Raw genomic sequence first — 18,973 nt, 5'->3', positions numbered from 1 at the left:
CAGGCCCCAGACATCCAGAGGCCCCAGAGTGCAAGAGCCCAAGGAGGACCACCAGGCTCTGCAGCAGCAGGGAGGCCAATCGGACAGCCAACATCTCCTCCCAGCCCCCCCGCCCCGATGGCGGGGGTGTGTGAAGACCCCATACCTCCCTCCTCCCGCTCATGTGTAGTGTTGCTGCGTGTTGTTCTAAAGTGCATTTATTTCTTATTTCTTTCTATTTCTTCTTTTCTATTCTCTATTCTATTTCTATTCTCTTTTCCCACGTGTAAAATCTTACTTTAACCCCAAATCATAAGTACAATTTTGGACCTTCACAGCCCAACAATGGTAAAAGACAGGAAAACAGTGATCCGATTATTTTTCCAGGGTTTTTACTTCCATTTTGAAACAGAAAAACAGCTACACATTTGTCCCACTCTTAACCAGATTTCACATCGGACAGCAACATTGGTCTCATTCAACACCAACTTTCTTTACATTCATTCACAGAATGATAAAGTGCAACAGCATCAACACAACTTCATGACAAAAAAGACAGACAGGCAGACAAATAAAAATTTGGGACACTGAACTTTCGGCACTTCAGGAGGAAGCAGTAGAAATTAAAACTGCACATGGTAACTATTAGTAAATGCTGAATATATTTAGACTTCTCTCTGTCATCGTGAACAAGGAGAAACATTAAATAAATAAAAAGTAACGTACATATTTTCAAAAATATTAAATCTTAAGGTACATTCATATAACCTACATATACAGCATATATACCACCAACATGCAAAAGTCACATAAACGCATACATCATAAAACAACAGAAGACAACAGAAGGCACCAGCTTGCAAAACTCAGAGATGAAGACAAGAATTAAAGTGAATGAATCACACAAATCCACAAAACAAAAATGTATCCTTCATGTTTCTTTAGTATCCTGGAGTCTAAATATTATTATTTAGAGATAATTATAGATTCTATTAAATTTATCCTTTAGAGTTGTATGAGTATTTCTAATACTTTGAAATAGCTTTTTCTCTTTTATAAGATATGTCAGTTAAACATATAGCAGTAAAGAAAATAAATATCTGTTTGGTAGAGAAAATGAATCACCAAGAATAAATGTTAAATTAAAATACCACTTTAAGCACCAGGTTATAATAGGAAATCTTCATGATTAAGGGTTTTATAACTAATGACTTGTAATAATGGTGCCTGAATCATTTATTCAGATTTAGTAGAACAGAATGAGCTGATGATGAATTCATGTTGACTAGAATCCCTTTGTGGAAAGTTCATTCTTTATTCTGTCAATAAATTCTGTGTTTTATTATGTTTTATTAAAAAAAAATGTTAACAGCATTTTCAACAGCAATCCCTGTTATATAGTTAAGATTTTTTTATATCCTGGCAACATAAACATTTGCCCATGCCCCTGATGCCGCCCCCTGTTTGATGAACATGTTTGATAAACATATCAAACATGTCTGTTTGATATCTTAATATAAATCAATAAGATTAATTAATAAAGCCATTTGATACAACCTGTAATTTTTTTATTTACTGATAACAATAATCACGTGTTAGCGAAAAATAAATGTTTTGATAAATATTAACATATATATTTTTAATTCTATGATATTGCATTAACTAACTGCACTGTTAATCCAGGACAGCGTACTTCTTCCAGTAGTAAAATCATGAAAGCCGAAGGTAAATGCCCCTGTATGCTGTGCTCCTGCACAGTGATACCTCAGCTATTTGGATGCATTAGGAGTCTCTTTGTCCTTTGTTCCCTTTTTTACTACTCTCTGAGCGATCCCATATGGCACGTGGCATGCCACTGTTCCCATTTCTGCTGCCCCCTCCACGTGAAACATTTGGTCATCGAAGAAGATATGTGGCCTGATCTTCTCCAGCATTGGGCCTTTGGGCGCGCCGGCAAGAAAGAGAGCTTCATCGATCTCCAGACCCCAGGAGCGCAGTGTTTTTAGGGCTCTGGTACCAGAACTGGCTGCACTCCGAGCTGTCACGAGGTAGGTCCGGATGGGGCAGTCCATCCGCTGACCTTTGCCGTAAAACTTTTTCTGGAGCTTTCCTAAAACCTCCAGGAAGCCCTTCAGTGGCCCCTGCAGAAAGAAGAACAGATTCATGAATGTTAATCTTTCTGCACGTATACGTGACTCACTACATGTTAGACACACTACAACTGAATTCAGGCCAACTGAGCTCAATGTGTAGATTTTACAAGCGGATTTAATTTTACACTGTGTAAAATGTAAGCAAAAAGAAGGAACATCCAACGATTTGCAAATCTCTGAAAACCATATTTTGTATTAGATGTTTAAACTGAGAAACAAAAATCCAAGCTGGGACAGGCCCAACTGCGCAAAATCCTTTCTTCTTTCAATAACGATCTGTAAACATCTGAGAACTGAGGAGAACAGCCGCTGGGCTTTTGGAAGAGGAATGGTGTCCAATTCTTGTTGGATGTAAGATTCTTGTCATGTTTTTCATTTCATGATGCACGGTACACAGAACAGTGGTGTTTAGAGATCACTGTTCACATATGGCTTCGTCTTTGTGTGCTTTCTGTGGATGACACGGTGAGCTGTGTTCACAGACAGCGATTTCTGGAAGCATTCCTGACCCCATGCAATGATTTTCATGACAGAATCATGTCTGTTTTTAATGCAGTGCCACTTGCCTAAGGATCATTCATATCCTGTAATGATTTTCAGCCTTGTCCATTGCGCACTTTTCTAGACTTTTCTTGCCATCTTCACAACTTTTTTTAGACAAGTTACTGCCATCTAACTCAAAATAAGCTGTTTTCCATAAAAGTAAAATGTCTCACTTTAAAAATTGCATGTTTTCAGTGGTGAAACAATGTGGAGATTTTGATTTTCATTTACATTTTACACAGCTTTCCAACTTTTTGGGAATTTGGGTGGCTGCTGTAGGTAGGTGTAATTCTATAAGAAATAAGAGTGTTATTTGACTTTTGGTGTCCCTTCCTATCATTCTCCAATGGAAAAATGTCTCGCTGTGTATACTGTACATGGTCTAGAGGCTTGTTTTCATGCGCCTTCTCGTGCTCAAAGAACTTGTCCAGTCCATGGGCCTTGCAAATCCGCTCAGACTCATCTGAGAAGAGGACGGCATCTCCATCAAAGGCAACACGGAGCTGAGTGTCCGACACTTCCTTCATCTTCTCCGGAGTAAACATGATGGCTGCTGCTATACCTGGGTCACATATTTGACAGCGGTTATCTTTGAAAATTAGCTGTATACATGGACACTGATTATACAGGTCTGCAACCAAAAAACTACATAGGATTTCTTTTTTTTTTTTACTGTTTCTTATGGATTTTTACCAATTGAAACCGGGAAAAATATTATTTAAATTCCATCTTGTCAGGTTTTTCTTGCAAAACTCACGTTTTTAGTGTATTTAAGTGAAAATTTCCCCTTTTTAACTGAAATCTGGTATCCTATACTTGAGTAAAAAAAAACATATCCAATAATGATTTCTTATATTAATTTAACCGTTCTGAGAGTGAGACAATTATAAATATCAAGAATATTGACAAGAAATATTACAGACATGAGAATATTAACTGTAACAGGCTGCATACATGGTTCATGCATGCACACTGGTGTCCCAACAGGTTTATTTTGTTCATAGGGAAAAATAAGGAATTTCAGAAAAATTTTGTTTTTGTAAAAAAGAAAAAACTGTATGTGATGAAGGGAAATGGATTCAAAACTCTAAAAAACATCAAATTTACCAAAAATATCCCATGCAGCTGAATCTTTTTTTCTGTTTTTTGCAGACCTGTGTTATCACACCACAGAGACTGGCACTTACTTTTTTTCATTTTTTAAGGGACTTTGTTTAGGAGTCAGTAATAGAAGCAGGCTGTGTACTCACCTTCTGCCAGAGCTTCACGAACCTTGACAGGGTCAGCAGACAGGTAAAGATTAGTGTGATAGGCCTTCAAGTATCCTATGGGACTGTTTCCTCCAGTCATACAGAAGCGCTCAATAAACAGCTCTGCAGAAAGGAGAAATCAAAAGCTAAGGAGGCAGTCAGTAACACTGATCACAGATGATAAATTCACACACGGACACGCACACACACACACACACACACACACACACACACACACACACACACACACACACACATATGTGTGTACTTCCTCTGGAATATATCCAGAGGTGTGTCCCTTAAAGTTGCATTATTTTTAAAAGCCACCAGGGGGAGATAATTGTGTTTCAAAAAGACATTTTGCAGGACACTAGCAAAACAATCAAACTACCCACTGTAGTCAGTGTTTATGATTATTATGCTACTTTTTTATTATTCGTAATTTTTTCTTGCTTCTTTCCCATCATGGTGAACTCCACCGGGCTGTTCAACTGAACTTTTAATCAGTCAACAATCTATCGATGCACAGTGTAACCCTTGTGGGTTTACTAGTTGTCAGCTTCTGAAGGATTGCATGGATGTAGCGCAGGTTGCATATTTAATCCTTAACTCTGCATAACCAAATACCTATGCAAACAGACACCAATACAATGCTATGAATTCAACTTCACAGGAACCTGGACTATTTGTTAAAGCGGGCAGAAGTGAGGGGTTTCCATTAATTATACAAACAATGCTACTTTAATGAAAACCAATAATTTAATAATGGAGCTGGACATGATTAAAATGGTCACTTTTACTTAACATTTAGTTGCAGAAAATATCCAGAGGAGGCAGAGCCGGGAAAAGAAGGAAAGTGCCATGATTTTGTGATTTTCTTAAGTGAGTATGGTAATGGGGTGCTAAAGAGCCAGGACCCAAACTCTCACCACTTATTATTGGGGTCATACTATGTTACTGGGATCATGAGAAACATCCCACTATAACCACTGTTAGTCTCTATTCATCCAGTGTGGCTCGAGTGACTCCTTAAACTGAGCCGAGTGGAAGTCTATTGACACGCTTCAACCAAGAAATAAACAAAAGGGGCTTCGGTTAAATAGTGAAGCCTCACATTACAAGAGATTCTTAGATTACAGTCAGTTCTTTTCCTCCTCTCTTTCTTTCTATCCGTCCTTTTTCCTTTTATTTAGTCAACAGAGGATACTGCAATGCCTTGAGGAGAGTCTGTGAGCACACTTGTGTGCCTGTGTGACCTGGGAAGGACTTGGGTCATAAAATAACTGACAGTGTGGGAACAGAGGCGGCCAGCTGTGGAGAGCAGCTGGAGAAGAATATGAGTCAATACCAAAGTTCAAAGTTCAGTTTTTATAAAGAGCTAGGCATAAAATTCTCAAATGTATTTTAAGGGTGTATTTGTTAAGGGCTCAGTGGCTCCAGTTACTTGTTACAATCATGTGGAATAAAACAAAAAGTCAGTTTTTGTTATTTTTTTGCTAAATCTGTGTTTCAGAAAGAAGGATTATCCAGGGTATGCTCAAAATCATTAGCTAATGAAATGTCAGTCACAACTCTTTAGCCAGCAAGTGTGCAGTTTCACAGTCAGATCTGCGCCCTGCATTGATCCAGTTGAGGCTTTATAATGATGCATCACAAACCAGGAAGTGATATGATGGTCGCTATGTTGATTGTTTGTAGCGGTTATTTTATTAGTCTGCATCTGTGCATGGCCCTCAAACAGTACATGTTGTCTAAGCTAAGAATGCTAAGTTAACAAGCTCATTAGCATTCTACCCACATCCAAATATGGTCAAGCTACTAGATACAGGTAACACTTTAGTAAGGGTTTCAAAACACATGCCAATAGGTAATATTATGGTGGCTCTGTCCAGCTCTTCTGTATTATCTATTGTTTGAATCCTGTGAGCTTCAGATGTATATTAAATGTTGTATCTACATAAAAGCAAACCTTAATCTTTCCCAAAATGCTGATCAACTGTTTGTGCTTGCTTTTTCATGACTGCTCTGTAGAAATTATCAACAATCATATTTCTACTTTATTTACACCACTTTCTTAAGATATTACAGTGAGTTTTTAAATTGCTCATTTACCTTGAAAATATGAAATGTTTGATTAAAAATTAATAAATTGACATGCATTTTGACTTTTTTTAGATTTTTTTTTAGGGGAAACAACTTAATGGAATACTTTCTAATGAATTTTATCTATTAATACCATATTCTTATTTTATTTTTTTTTATTTTTTTGTCTTTTTCTGTAGGTACAACATATGGACAAGACTACTAGAATACATGTACAGGAGCTGCTTATGGCATGAAGCTGAAAATGACAGAGGAGGTTTTAATTCTGGCAGAATCAGCAGAGAACTGGTGACTTTTACACAGTTATACCCCTCAACACTCAGCGAATCCACTTGTGTAGCTTTTCATGGTCTGCTACTTTGTGTCTCAGTTCCTGAAAACATCTGGTTTGTAATAATACCATTTCCAGTTGATGGTGGAATATCTAAAAGTTAAGAAATTTCATCAACTGATTTCTTGCAATGGTGGCATCCTCTTACAGCACCACGCACGAGTTCACTGAGCTCTTTAAAACAACCCATTCTTTCACAAATGTAAAGGCAGGCTGCGTGGCTATGTGCTTGATTTTACAACACCTGTGGCAATGGGACTGAAAACACCTGAATTAAAAGATTAAAAGGTGTGGACCAATACTTTTTATGTATAATGAAAGGTTATGTAACCAAATAATTTAAAAAATGCCTTAACAACATATAAATTCTACATGTTGCGCCTTTAAAGGTCTAATTAAAAAGACAACTGCTGAAGAGAACAGATAAAAGGACATGTCACCCAGATGCCCCTGGAACTCACGGTGGTGATTAATGGTATTGATGAGTCTTAGGCCCACATTTGCGTGGTTGTTGGTCATGAGCACAACATCAAAGAGCTCCTCGCTCTCTGGGTAAAGCTCCCTCAGTTTAGCGTTCACAGCCTCCAGAGCCTGGGAACACGAGCAGACAGGTTTCAGTTATACAAACAGGGTAATTCTGTATCCCCGCAGTGGGATGGAAACGTGTGAATGTGTTTGAGTGGGTTTGTGGTTGTGGTTTGTATTCATCCACCGCCTCCGGAGACACGACCTAACACTGACAACAGTGAATCTCTCTCTGCGATAGTGTGCATGTGTGTGTGTGCTTGTTTCTCCAGCTCTTTGCCTTCCCAGTCTCTGACCTTGACAAAGGAGAAAGCAGGTCCGGGGCTGAACGGCTCCGTTTCGTGCTCCACTTGGTACTTGATGTACTCTTCCATGCCTTGCTGTTCATAGATCTGCTGCTCCTTCTCCATGTTGAAGAGGACTCGAGATGACACGGCGATGGTGATGGCATTTTCAGGCTTTGGCTGGAGCGTGAATGAAAGGAGCTGAGATTGTTACCCAGTTGGGTAGAGAGCTGTATTTTTTTTCTTGAACGTAGGCACAAGGGACATTATAATTTTATAAGAACATGCACAAGATCCTGATGAAACCTTTATGTTATTGACCTTGCCTGGCATGCAACAGTAGATAAACTGAGTGAGCTGATGTGACAGAATAGAAGTGACAGCATGATATAACATACTTTCCTCAGAGCCTGATAGTGTAGGTCCAAACACCAGAAGGGCTGACACCTGTTAACTCTTTAAAGGCTGAGGCGTTTAAATTGCTTGCATAATCTGAAAGGTTTCCTTTTGTGTAAATACTTTGGTGTTTATGAGTCCACTAAACTTAGAAATATGCTGTCACACCCTTTTATTTAATTGACAGCACGAAGAAATCCACAGGATGAAAAATATTCAGACTACTTAAAAAGTATTAATCGAATCAGGACATATTTCTGTCAGATTCCCAGGTTAGACAATTCTTTGTGTTCTTAATGCGCTTTAAGTTTTAGGTGTTTCAGTTTTTAACCCTGTAAGTTCTGAATCTTCATCTATGTTTTGGAAGAAAGCAAAAAAAACAGAACTGTATATTCAAAGGAGCTTGCAAAGAAAAGCGTCTGGACTTCTTTAAGTTGCTTGAAGACGTTTCACCTCTCATCCGAGAAGCTTCTTCAGTTCTAAGGTCAAATGGTGGAGAGTCCCAGATATAAACCCTGTGGGAGTATCCCCCCACAGAGGGACAAAAGGACCCCCTGATGATCCTCTAATCGCCTGAGCCAAGGTGTGAAACTGGGTGTGGGTCCCAATCAGCCAGAGTCTTCAAGTAACTTAAAGAAGTCCAGACGCTTTTCTTTGCAAGCTCCTTTGACTACGATGACCTGGATGACTGAGAACCTTCACAGACAGAACTGTATATTATGATTGCAAAGATTAGGGTTAGCGCTAAGGCTGAGGTCATCACCGTTGATGACTTCGACCTGGCAGGGTGAAATTTCGATTCTTCCCCTCCAGAAAAAAAGTCCAAATGAGGTCACTTTACTGACCTGAAACAAGACCCATCTGTACCTCGCTCAGTCTCCAGGCAACACAATACAGCCACGCCATGCCTCCTATACTATCCTGTTTCACTGAACTACATTGTTATGTGCTTTTATTTTCAGTTAACCCAAAGCTATAAATGATGCATTGCAGACCTGTTTCAACCCTCCCCCTGGTTTTGAGAATGTTGAGTGGCTCTGTGTGTCTGCACTCTGTCATTTGTCATCCATAAGATGACATAACTCTTTGACACTACAGGCAAGAATAGTGAACATGAATCTGCCTTGGCTGATAAATAAGAGTACAATTGTCACGCTTTAATTTTAACTTGAATTATGTGCAAGGAGAATCTCCTTTTGCGTTGTATAATTAATAGTACCCGTTCTGTAAGTGTAAATGGATACTGTAAACAAAAGGCTGTATAGATACTCACTGATTTAGGTTTCCTGGTGGGGGTCGAGGGCCTCAAAACTGTCCTCGCATCTTCCCAAGGGGCTCGGCTGCTGTTGCCTCCATTCTTGGTGAAATCTTGTCCGCCGACATTCAGACTTTGGCCGTTGTTTAGACTCATCTTACCTCTGTGGTTCGCCACTCTCCTCCAGGACCACACTGAGCCCTAGCGTTTCCCCTCGATGGCTCACTTTATTAGTCCCCTTCTCTCTCTCTGGCAGGAGTTCCCAACAAAGTCCTCACTCACTCTCACACATTTAGAATTTGAATTCAGTCTTGCTGCACTCAAGAGATGAGATCAGCCTGATTGCTGCAGCTGCAGAGCCACTTAGCTATAATGTAGCTCTAATAAGGCCGGAGCAGCAGGGAGAGGTTGCAGGACGAGGATGGAGAGAGATTCAGGAAAAGGGCTGAATTCGAGCTGCAAGCACTTCCCTTTTTGTCTCTAGCATCACGCGTGTTAGGACATTCCTTCCTCAGCTCTTCCTTGCTTCTCTTTCCTCTCTCACACACACATTACTGACTTCAAACCATTTTGCATCCTCCTCCTCTTTGTTAACCCTTTCAGTGTCTAACTTCCTGGAGCAGTACTACAGCACGTGAGAAAGTGTGTGGCAACTGCTTGTTGCTGCCTATTGGACAGAGCACGCTGGTGTGTCAGAGGAGGGATGTGTCACAATGCTTGAAATATAGCCCTCCTTGCCTAGAGATGTAGAGATCTGACATAACACAGAGTACAACATTACAGCTATGATTAGGGCTGTGATTATAATAATAATTATTGTTGTTATTATTATTAGTGCATTTTATTATTATATTAGATTTAACTGCAAGAGTAATTATGCACATTGCATCCCATGTGCTTTCCACTCACCACTAACATTTCCTGCTCCTGTTCAGCAGTGTGAGAAATCGAGTCCATCCTGGGTCATTTACTCTCCCCCATGCTTTTACAAATAATGCCTCCTTGCCTCCTTCCCATTTAATCCCTTGAGGATGTTTCCTTGGATTGAATTACAAAGCCATGGTCGCAGTTTCCAAGCAACGGCCACAGAGTCAGACAGGCTGGGACTCCAGCACAACATCTAGAGCTGATTGGCTGTGTGGACACAAGAGGCAGTGCAGCCCGCCTCCCAACAAAACACTGACATCAGTCAGAGGAACAGGCAGGTGATGCAGGAAACAAAGATGAAAGTGCATGTCGTGCTTTGAAGAACATGAATGCATTATTAATAGTGTTAGCTGGGCTTTCATCACAGCAAACAGGCAATTCAGCAGCTAAAGATGTTTCTGGGAAAACGATACTGAGCAGACGCCCATGCAAGGAGTAAAACAGACCCGCATCCTATCAGACTCCTATTGGATACAACATGCATCATGGCTGTCATTTTTAAATATCTACGAGCAATATACAAAGGCAACAAAGACTGACTGTTGACTTAAAAAAAACCACATGCACATATTTTTAACCACATACACATACAAATCTTAAACGTGTGTGTGTGTGTCTGTCTGGGTTAAATGTGTGTTATATTTTACAGGAACTGACAACCAAATTGCATAAAGCTGCAGATCAGGGTTGATTACACTTATCTTCCCAATACAGCAGCTCACATGATTATGCTCCCCGACGGGATAATATATGTGTAGCTGTGACCACACACGCTCCTCCACGTACCAGACACAAAGAGCTTTTGTTGATTCTCTGGATTACTATTATGGATTGAAGACAACTAATGGATTTTTTTGGCTCAGTGTGTGTGTGTGTGTGTGTGTGTGTGTGTGTGTGTGTGTGTGTGTGTGTGTGTGTGTAGCATCAGATAAATATGTGTTCATTTAGATATTTGCACTGTCAGTAGATATGTTAGAGAGCAAGTGAAGAAGTAAGTGTTCAAAATGAGGAGATGTAAGAAATACAAATCTGACACTGTTGATTCAGTTCATAATTTCTATTATTGTATTTGTTTGTTTTTTTCTGAAGTTTAGCTTTGCATTTTTAGTTTCATACAGCAGCTTTGATTAATTATTAATACACAGATTTGTTGTATTATTAACAATGTACATTTATGCAAATTTTCAGGCAGGCAGGAAGGAAAGTATGTTTTGCATCAGCTTGAAATTATTTACAACCTATTTGTTCAAACAGTGAGGAGGAAATCACAGACCTGTGGATTCTGGCATAAATTTGTAGTTCACACTGGTATGCCTTTTTGAGGTGTTAATGCCTCTTTTCTGCTCCAAATGATGATGTCTAATCTAGAAGTGGTCTCACACATTTCCACCAGTAATGTTCACTTTGTTAGGTACACCTGTTCAGCTGCATGTCAGCACAACACAATACAGGCAAAACAGGTGAACCTCATGGCAGCAATTTAATCCATTTAGACATGTAGACATGAACAAGACGACATTCTCAGAATGAGCATCAGCTCAGGGGAAGACTTTGAGTGTGACACGTTTGCTGGCTGGTCTGAGTATCTCAGAAACTGCTTCTCTACTGGGATTTTTCCACAGCCATCTTTAAAGTTTACAGACAACAAAGAAAATGAAAACATGAAAATGTCTTGTCAATACAAGAGGCTGGAGGGGAAAGGCCACAAAAGCTAGGAAGGAAGGCAACAGTAAGTCAAACAGCATGAGTGAGTATGGATCCATTCTGCACTGTATCAACAGTTCAGTCTGGTGCACACTGCAGGGCCTTTAGTACCAATTAAGTGTTGTTTAAACATGCCACAGCTTGCTGATCGTATGACCAAAGTGCACGTCTTTTGATGGTTGCTTCCAGCAGGATAACACACCATGTCACAAAGCTGTGGGAGGCCTGTGCCCCTGGCTCAGCACTAGAACTGATTTGGAAAAGACAAATAAGTGCAGAGGAGTCAGCAGCATCACTCTTTTTTTCTTTTTCTTTTTTTTTGCATGTGACACTTACATCCACTAGAGTGTAGTAGAGGCTTGGTTGTGACTCTCTGCATGTTCTGACTACTTCACAGCTCCATCTTTTACGGGGCTGTAAACAGAGGACGTGAAATAGAAACTTTGCAAGTGTGAGAGAGGAAGTTGTTAAACTGTAGTACACTGCTGTCTTAAAACATTTAAACTTTTCAGTCCTTGCTGCTATTATTATTTTCTAACAAATAATAAAAGAAAAATAACCCCAAATATAAGACCAAATGTTAGATAAAAGAAAACCCAGTAAAATGTGACAATAAAGCTTTGCATACGGCAGCGTGCATGAGTATCAGGAGCAATAAAAGGGTATATGTTAACAAAACTATATCAGCATCTTTCCTATTAGTTGTAATTGTGTAAAAATTGCAGTTGTGCTATCTGCACAACATCACTGATGTTTTTGCCATTTAAGAAGCAAATCCCTGAGCCTACAATTATATTCGCCTTTGTGTTATAGCCTGAAACTCTTAGGGGGTTAACAGGACACGGAGACAGTTGGGCCGCACCCACCAAGTTGATTTGAATAACGCCAGCATTTGGCCTGAGGCTCACAAGAGCCAGCCTTTCTTCATACCGGCTGTTAAACCACTCCCCGCCTGATGCACCCTGTAGTGGCGGGAAATGTTAACAAGGACACAGAAACACTATAAATAGGAATAAAGAGGGAGTCTGGGATTGCACTGACTGGACTCTGTACCTTCATTTATCCTGCAAAATCAGATACACCGTAAAAGACAAACAGAAAGGAAGAAGGCTAAAGAAGAAGCAGAAGAAGAAGCAACATGCAGCTCCACCTCCCTTTTTGGCGCGAGACTGCAATAGAGATAAAGGTCCTTTAGTGGGTGGAGACAAAGAGAAGGCATGAGTGGAGCAGGGCAGAACAAAGAGAGTAGAAGCACCGACCACCCCTCCACCCCCCCCCCCCCCCCTTTACCCTCACTCCTTATCAGCCCCCCCCCCCCCCCCCCCCCCCCCCTAAAACACACAGCCTGAAGGCTTGAGGCAAGCCAGATGACTATTATAACCTTAATCAGTCCTTGAAAGCAGCCACTCAGGCATGTTCACCAGCACTGGATTCTTTGTTCTTACTGGGGTTTTATTTGGTTTTAGCTTCCTCCTTAATTTATATTTCAAAAACACACGGCCACACACACGTGCAAATACATACACTATTTATACCAATTCTATGTGCAATAACTCAACTGTATATACATAACACTATTTATTACATATTACTTACGGCTTGTATATTGTACATTTTATATATATATATATATATATATGTTTTTCCCTATGTTAATACTGTCCATATGTACATAGCGCTGCAGAACTGTACCCCTCCCCCCCCCCCCCCCCCCCCCCCAGCATGTTTACACTGAGGAGGAGATGCTCTGTATCTCATTGTACAACTGTATAGTGACAATAAAGGCATTCTATTCTATTCTATTCTATTCTATTCTATTCTATACTGTTATTGCGCACAAGAAAGCTCACACAATCACGCTAAAGGGCCCGGGCTGTATGCTGAAATGGTGACATAGATCACTAAAAGGGACCACAATGTACTCCATATCCCTATCCTAATTCCTTGCCATTTAATTAAACACATCTACCTTTATGTTGTGAGAAAAAAAATACATAGCAGCAGTTCCCCTCACTTCCTGCCTTCTCCAATGGGTTCTTCACAAAAACAGGAAGTCTGCGCTGCTCATGTGTTTCCTAGGTTTCTCTGTCTTTCACAAGAACACACACGCAGGCTTATAGCGTGAAAGGGAAAAACAGGGCATTCATTATTGCATAATCTCCTCAGAGGTGGACACTATAGACCTCTCTGACAACAGCAGTCACTGACTGTCATGCCTTGCAGTTGAAAAGAAGGAATTGTAACTATGCAAAACGAACAGACGCTTCTGCACCTTTGCCATCTGATAATGCAGACCTAGAGTACTTATATGTGTCCTTGGATGTGTGTGCATTTGCATTCGAGCACTTTAGGTATACTGATGCAAAAACGCCCTGCATCAGCCTCGCTTTGCAGTAACTGGTCAATAAATTGGCCTTTGTGTGTCGGGGGTAGGGGTCTGACCCAAGGACCTGGGGAGAGGGGAGGGTAAAAGTTGTAGTGGTGGTGGTGGGAGTTGCGGTTGCGGGACAACAACTATGAGGTCTGTCGGGGGGTTAAAGGGGACAGAGGGGAGGGGTAAAGCCCCTCTCTGAGTAGCTTTTGGGTGAAGGGGGGGTTGGGAGGGGTTGATGGCACTCAATGGGGCTAAATTCAAAAGATGCAGCAAGTGTCCCAACTTTAACTGAGGCAACCCTACACCACTGAGCCAAACAATGGAACATCTGCTGGCTGACAAAAGCTGGCAGTTTGCTGAGAGAGCAGCGCTAGCTGTGTGTTGCTTCTCTGTGTGTGAAGCCCCCCCAGCAGTGGCTACAGGTTTGAACATACTCCTAAGATTCTTGACTGACCGCACCTCCTCTGAACATAGCAGATTGTTTCACTTAATTTTAAAAGCATAAGACTTTTATTTTTTAAGTGGTTTTAAGAGTAGAGGAAGTTGATTCTGGCAGTCAGGGAAGTTACCAGATAGAAAAAGTACTGGTATGCTGGACTTTGAAGTATCTAAGTTATGTGTGAGTGAACTATCTGCCATGACAGATTGCCATCTTGAACGTGAGTTTCAGATTAACAGGTAAAACTAACAGTATTAATATAAACATTGCAGTAACTTAAGTAATCAGTGTATTTATTTGCTTGTGTTTTCATTTGGAGGTCATTTTAGAGGTTCATATGAGCAGACAAGGAGGAACAATAATATTAACTAGAAGTTTTGTTTGTGTCAACCTGAAGAAGACTTTTTTGTGCTTTGTTGACTTAAGAAAAAATTTACATTTTGTTGTACACATTGTTTTCTGTATACAGTTCAAATCAATACAATCCAAATCACAACAAGAGTAACTTTAAAGGGTTTTATATTTTAAGGACCCTGTAATAATAGAGAGAAAACCCAGCAGTCAGACATCCACCTATGAGCAAGCACTTGGTGATAATGGGAAGAAAAAACTCCCTTTAAACAGGAAGAATCATCTGGCAGTACCAGAGTGTTTCACTTAGGCTGAAGCCTGGACTTGGGCTGAGCCATCACCTTCTTCTGTTTCTTTTGCAACCATTCTGATGTAGATTTGCTGTGCTGGGGATCACTGTCCTGTTTATGATGCAGTTTGGACCAAGCTTTAACTTTTGGACAGATGGCCTCACATCTGACTCTAGAATACTTTGATATACAGAACAGTTCATGGCTGTCTTAATGATTGTAAGGTGTCCAGGTCCTGTAACTCCAAAACAAGCCCAAATCTCCACCCCACCACCACGGTGCATGACAGCTGGTATGAGGTGTTTGTGCTGATATGCTGTGTTTGGTCTTTGCCAAATGTGGTGCTGTTTGGTATGACCAAAAATGGCAAATTTTCCGGCTGCAAAACTAATATAAAAAGCTAAAAGGTTGCTAAAGCAGTACTAGATTTGAAAGCCTTAAGTCTATCACATCTTCAAGTTAGCATTTTTGTATTAAAAGAATAAGTTAAGCAGCCTTACAAACATACCTTTTACTCATTGCCTTCTAAAATACAATGCACTGTTAATTACAAGCTAACCATCAAGAAGTCAAACTCAGCAAAACTAAATGTGGAAAGTCTCAGCTAAAAACACAAGCCAGAAATTTAGAGCTTCTGCACAGAGCCACACAAACAGTAACTAAACAATAAATTATAGGCAGCCAATGACCAGATTTTATATAAATCTCAAAGCATTTAAGACCAGTTTTTATTGTAATATGTTATAAACACACAGTGAGGCAAATTAGCTCCTTTATCTCAGTTAATTTCTGCATATAAACTGGAAGTAGTTGTGGTGATCGTCAAGCTTAAAGCTCCATGTTTAGCCAAAGACACTGGAACAACAACAACCATAATAATAAGCAGAAGAACTGAGCAGCTTTAAAACACAAAGTTGTAAATTGCTTTACAACAAGAAAAAGCATAATAAAATACAAAGCATAATTTGAGAATTAATTACACAGAAACAATGCTGTGTTGTTTCTGTGTAATTAAGAATTGAGAATAAAAGGAAATTTAAATACAATAAATAAGCTGATGATGAGACAGAAACACATTATTCATGTCCTCTAACACAAAATATATTTTACTCTTCCTAACCATCTTGACAATTGACTGCTTTATTAGCATCGGCGTATGGCTTGAGATAAATTGGGCACTCATTAGCGCCCGAGGACGAGAGTTTTAGTGGGAGCTCGAAGACCTTTTGATGGGTTCATTATAATCGGAGTGGTGCTGTGTCTGGGCCCAGATGGCGATAGTGTTCACACTAACAGGATTAAGATAAACCCTAGATTAGATTATTACCCTCCCGAATTTATGCTGCTGTCTCACAATGGGCCAGACGCAGATGGGTGACAAATTAAAGGAAAAAACCGGCACGCTCATAAGTACTTGTTACTGCAAATCAGTACCAAGCAATCTGTGTTATCTGAATCTAAACATTTTTTATCTTTGTGGGATTAGTCCCTTCTCGAGGAATGAGAGGGGGTCACTGAAAGATAAGAGGGTGAATAGTTTACTGATGTTTTCACACTCACAGATGTTAACACAGCTGAGGATAAATGGAAGACTTTTGAGTGATTTGTTAGACAGTTCACTAAGTGTGACTCTAATTTTGACATAGCTTTAAATAAGAACACCAAGCCACAGTAAAGCTACTCTCGGGGCCCAGCATCCTTATTTTTTTCAGTTAATTTGTCACACATCAGCTGTCTTCTGAGGAGGGTAGTTGAAGTGCTTGCGGGGAGTCACAACAAAAGCCTTACGAATTGCTGTGCTGTACAACAGGTGCTGCACAGGAACTTGTAGCACCTATGTGTGCTCGTTTGGGTTTAAGAGCACATCCATTTGTTGGACCTGGTTTGACACAACTCAGCTGAGGCCAGATGCATTTGGATAAACCAACACGCGGGGCCTGTTCCAGCTGAATCATCGCTGTTACATAACAATGGTCTTAGAAAGGGGAGTGTGAGCGACACAGAGAAGGAGAGAAACCGAACCTCAGAAGACTGACCTAGATCAGAAATCCGACACATAAGTACCCGAAGAAAGGGTGAGGAGGGGGAAAGAGAGGGTGGTGGGAGCTCTCACTCTGGAGGGTGTTGTGGGTGGTGAGAAAAACAAACAGGAAGCCAGGAATAGTGGAATCGCCACTCAGGAAATATGACGAATTTGGGTCAGTAGGCAGAAAGATTAAGGACAATAAGCAGCGAAAGTTTCCTTGCGCATTTTGGTCATCTGTGTTTTGTGTACACCCACAACCAGATGTGTGCATGAGCGCCTTTTCCCGCTTGTGTTTTCCACATCTTCCCTGACCGTCAGCCTCTTGAAAATAGAATAAGGGGAAGGGGGTGTGTGTGTGTGTGTGTGTGCGTGCGTGCGTGCGTGCGTGCGTGCGTGCGTGCGTGCGTGCGTGTGTGTGTGTGTGTGTGTGTGCGTGCGTGCGGAGAGTTGAGTAAGAAAATGATGGCAATAAGTCCACTTCTCGTCTTTCCACCAAACTAAGATTCAGAAAATCTGTGTGCACAACCTAAACACAGGGCCTCTGACTGGAGATTATTCAGCTTATTCTCAAAGACAGAATCATAAGGTTATTATTTTTGTACCACATTTATTGTATACTGTTGTATATTATTGTAAGTCAGCGACGAGCCACCAGTCTTACAATCACGACCTGTGCAGTGCGTTCATGGTTTGTTTCCTCCTCTGTCCCACTGTGTCAACAAGCAATATAAACACACTACACAAGTCAAGCCAGTCACACAGCCAGATAATACACTGAAAATATTGCACAATGTGCCAGTGTCTGTATCTGTGTCTCTGTGTGTGTGACTGTTTCCCTCTCTCTCTCTCTCTCTTAAAATGCATAGCTAAGAGATTCATCACAGTGACAGCTAGGGGATTTTAACAATTGCGAAAGCTGATCCTCTCACTTCTTTCCTAGAACACGCATGCACTGCCTGAGTTGCTTAATTAAAGGTTAAGTGACATTAAAAAAAGAAAGAAAGAAAGAAAGAAAGAAAGAAAGAAAGAAAGAAAGAAAAAGAGGCTCTCCAGATTCACATGTACTGTAGTTAATCAGCAAGAAATGCCAGAGCAGCAAGTACTACAAGTCTTTTTTTTTTCATCAGGGAGACTTGCCAAAGATGTTCTTACCTGCTTTTTTCTTTTTTTCTTTCTTTGTTTGCCATTTTATCTGACGAGATGTATGCCAAAGATAATAAAGTCAAAAATATAAATTCATTCTTTCACTGGCAGCACATAATCAAGGTGGACTCGTTGTTTAACACCTAACTGTATGTGATAAAGTAAATTACAGTGCGTTTTCTGCCGTCCTACTCACAAGAGGTTAACACAGCAGTTGGCCCCACATGTTGGAATTGGCTTTACTAAGAATGCCAGATGCGCTTCTTGAATAACAAATAAGGGATTCGTGCCTCTTCTTGGGATTGAAACGGGAATCTTTTTCTTGGTAGGTGAATGGGCAAATATACGTGTTTCATCATTTCTGAACTTGTCAGGGTTCTTTCAGCTTTCCTAGCCTTTCCTCTCCAAACTCACCCTATCTGCTTGAACACAATTTGAATCAATCATTTACCCTTTTAATAATGCTACCCAGTATTGAGTCAAAGGATTTCCCGTGCAGCAGTGCACTGATGCATCTGACAAGAAGTTAGCGCCAGTATTAGATCTCATTCTTACAAGCAGGTGCTCTGTCATTGCACATTGCCTAGTCGCAGCAAAAAAAAAACAAAAAACAGTGGATTGACTCAAAAAGAGAATTTAAGATTTCGCAAGACAAGTGTGTGACTGTGGGTTTAGAACAAGGATATAAATCAAAACAAGGCTGCCCTCCTCCCAGTCAAATCATCAATTCTCCACAGTCCCACCCTAGTCTTACACATCACACACTGCCTGACCAGCAGTGATGCTGTCACTTTTCTCGAGGATTTGCAGCGTACGCTACAAGTCTCGCCACTTATATATACTGGATATTGAGCAAGACGTATAGGCTACAGTGAGAAATTGCAGCTGTAAAAAGTGAGA

At 40.4% G+C, this 18,973-nt stretch overlaps 1 protein-coding gene across 1 annotated transcript; it reads right to left on the bottom strand.

The window, feature by feature from the left end:
* Positions 1-1,748: 1,748 nt before the first annotated feature.
* On the bottom strand, positions 1,749-8,975 carry LOC146612658 (cytosolic 5'-nucleotidase 1A-like). Its single transcript, XM_085342783.1, has 6 exons — positions 8,838-8,975; positions 7,181-7,348; positions 6,821-6,950; positions 3,926-4,048; positions 3,053-3,237; positions 1,749-2,120 (listed from the first exon to the last, which is right to left on the bottom strand). The coding sequence occupies exons 1-6, from the start codon at positions 8,973-8,975 to the stop codon at positions 1,749-1,751; spliced, it is 1,116 nt and encodes a 371-aa protein (XP_085198909.1).
* Positions 8,976-18,973: the final 9,998 nt, after the last annotated feature.

This window comes from Diplotaxodon limnothrissa, linkage group LG19 (assembly GCF_057381915.1).
Source record: "Diplotaxodon limnothrissa isolate DT_005_m linkage group LG19, D_limnothrissa_male_GT1.1, whole genome shotgun sequence".
Classification (NCBI taxonomy): Eukaryota; Metazoa; Chordata; class Actinopteri; order Cichliformes; family Cichlidae; genus Diplotaxodon; species Diplotaxodon limnothrissa.
Note: the sequence above shows the minus strand (reverse complement) of the source record. Positions and strands in the feature narration are given on the sequence as shown.

Excerpts from the sequence above, each read along its gene's own strand:
- LOC146612658 (XM_085342783.1), bottom strand. The coding sequence starts at position 8,975 with ATGAGTCTAAACAACGGCCAAAGTCTGAATGTCGGCGGACAAGATTTC. Across the intron at positions 7,349-8,837 it reads CCACCAGGAAACCTAAATCA|CCAAAGCCTGAAAATGCCAT; the intron begins GTGAGTATCTAT and ends TTCACGCTCCAG. Across the intron at positions 4,049-6,820 it reads CAATACCATTAATCACCACC|AGCTGTTTATTGAGCGCTTC; the intron begins GTGAGTTCCAGG and ends TCCTTTCTGCAG.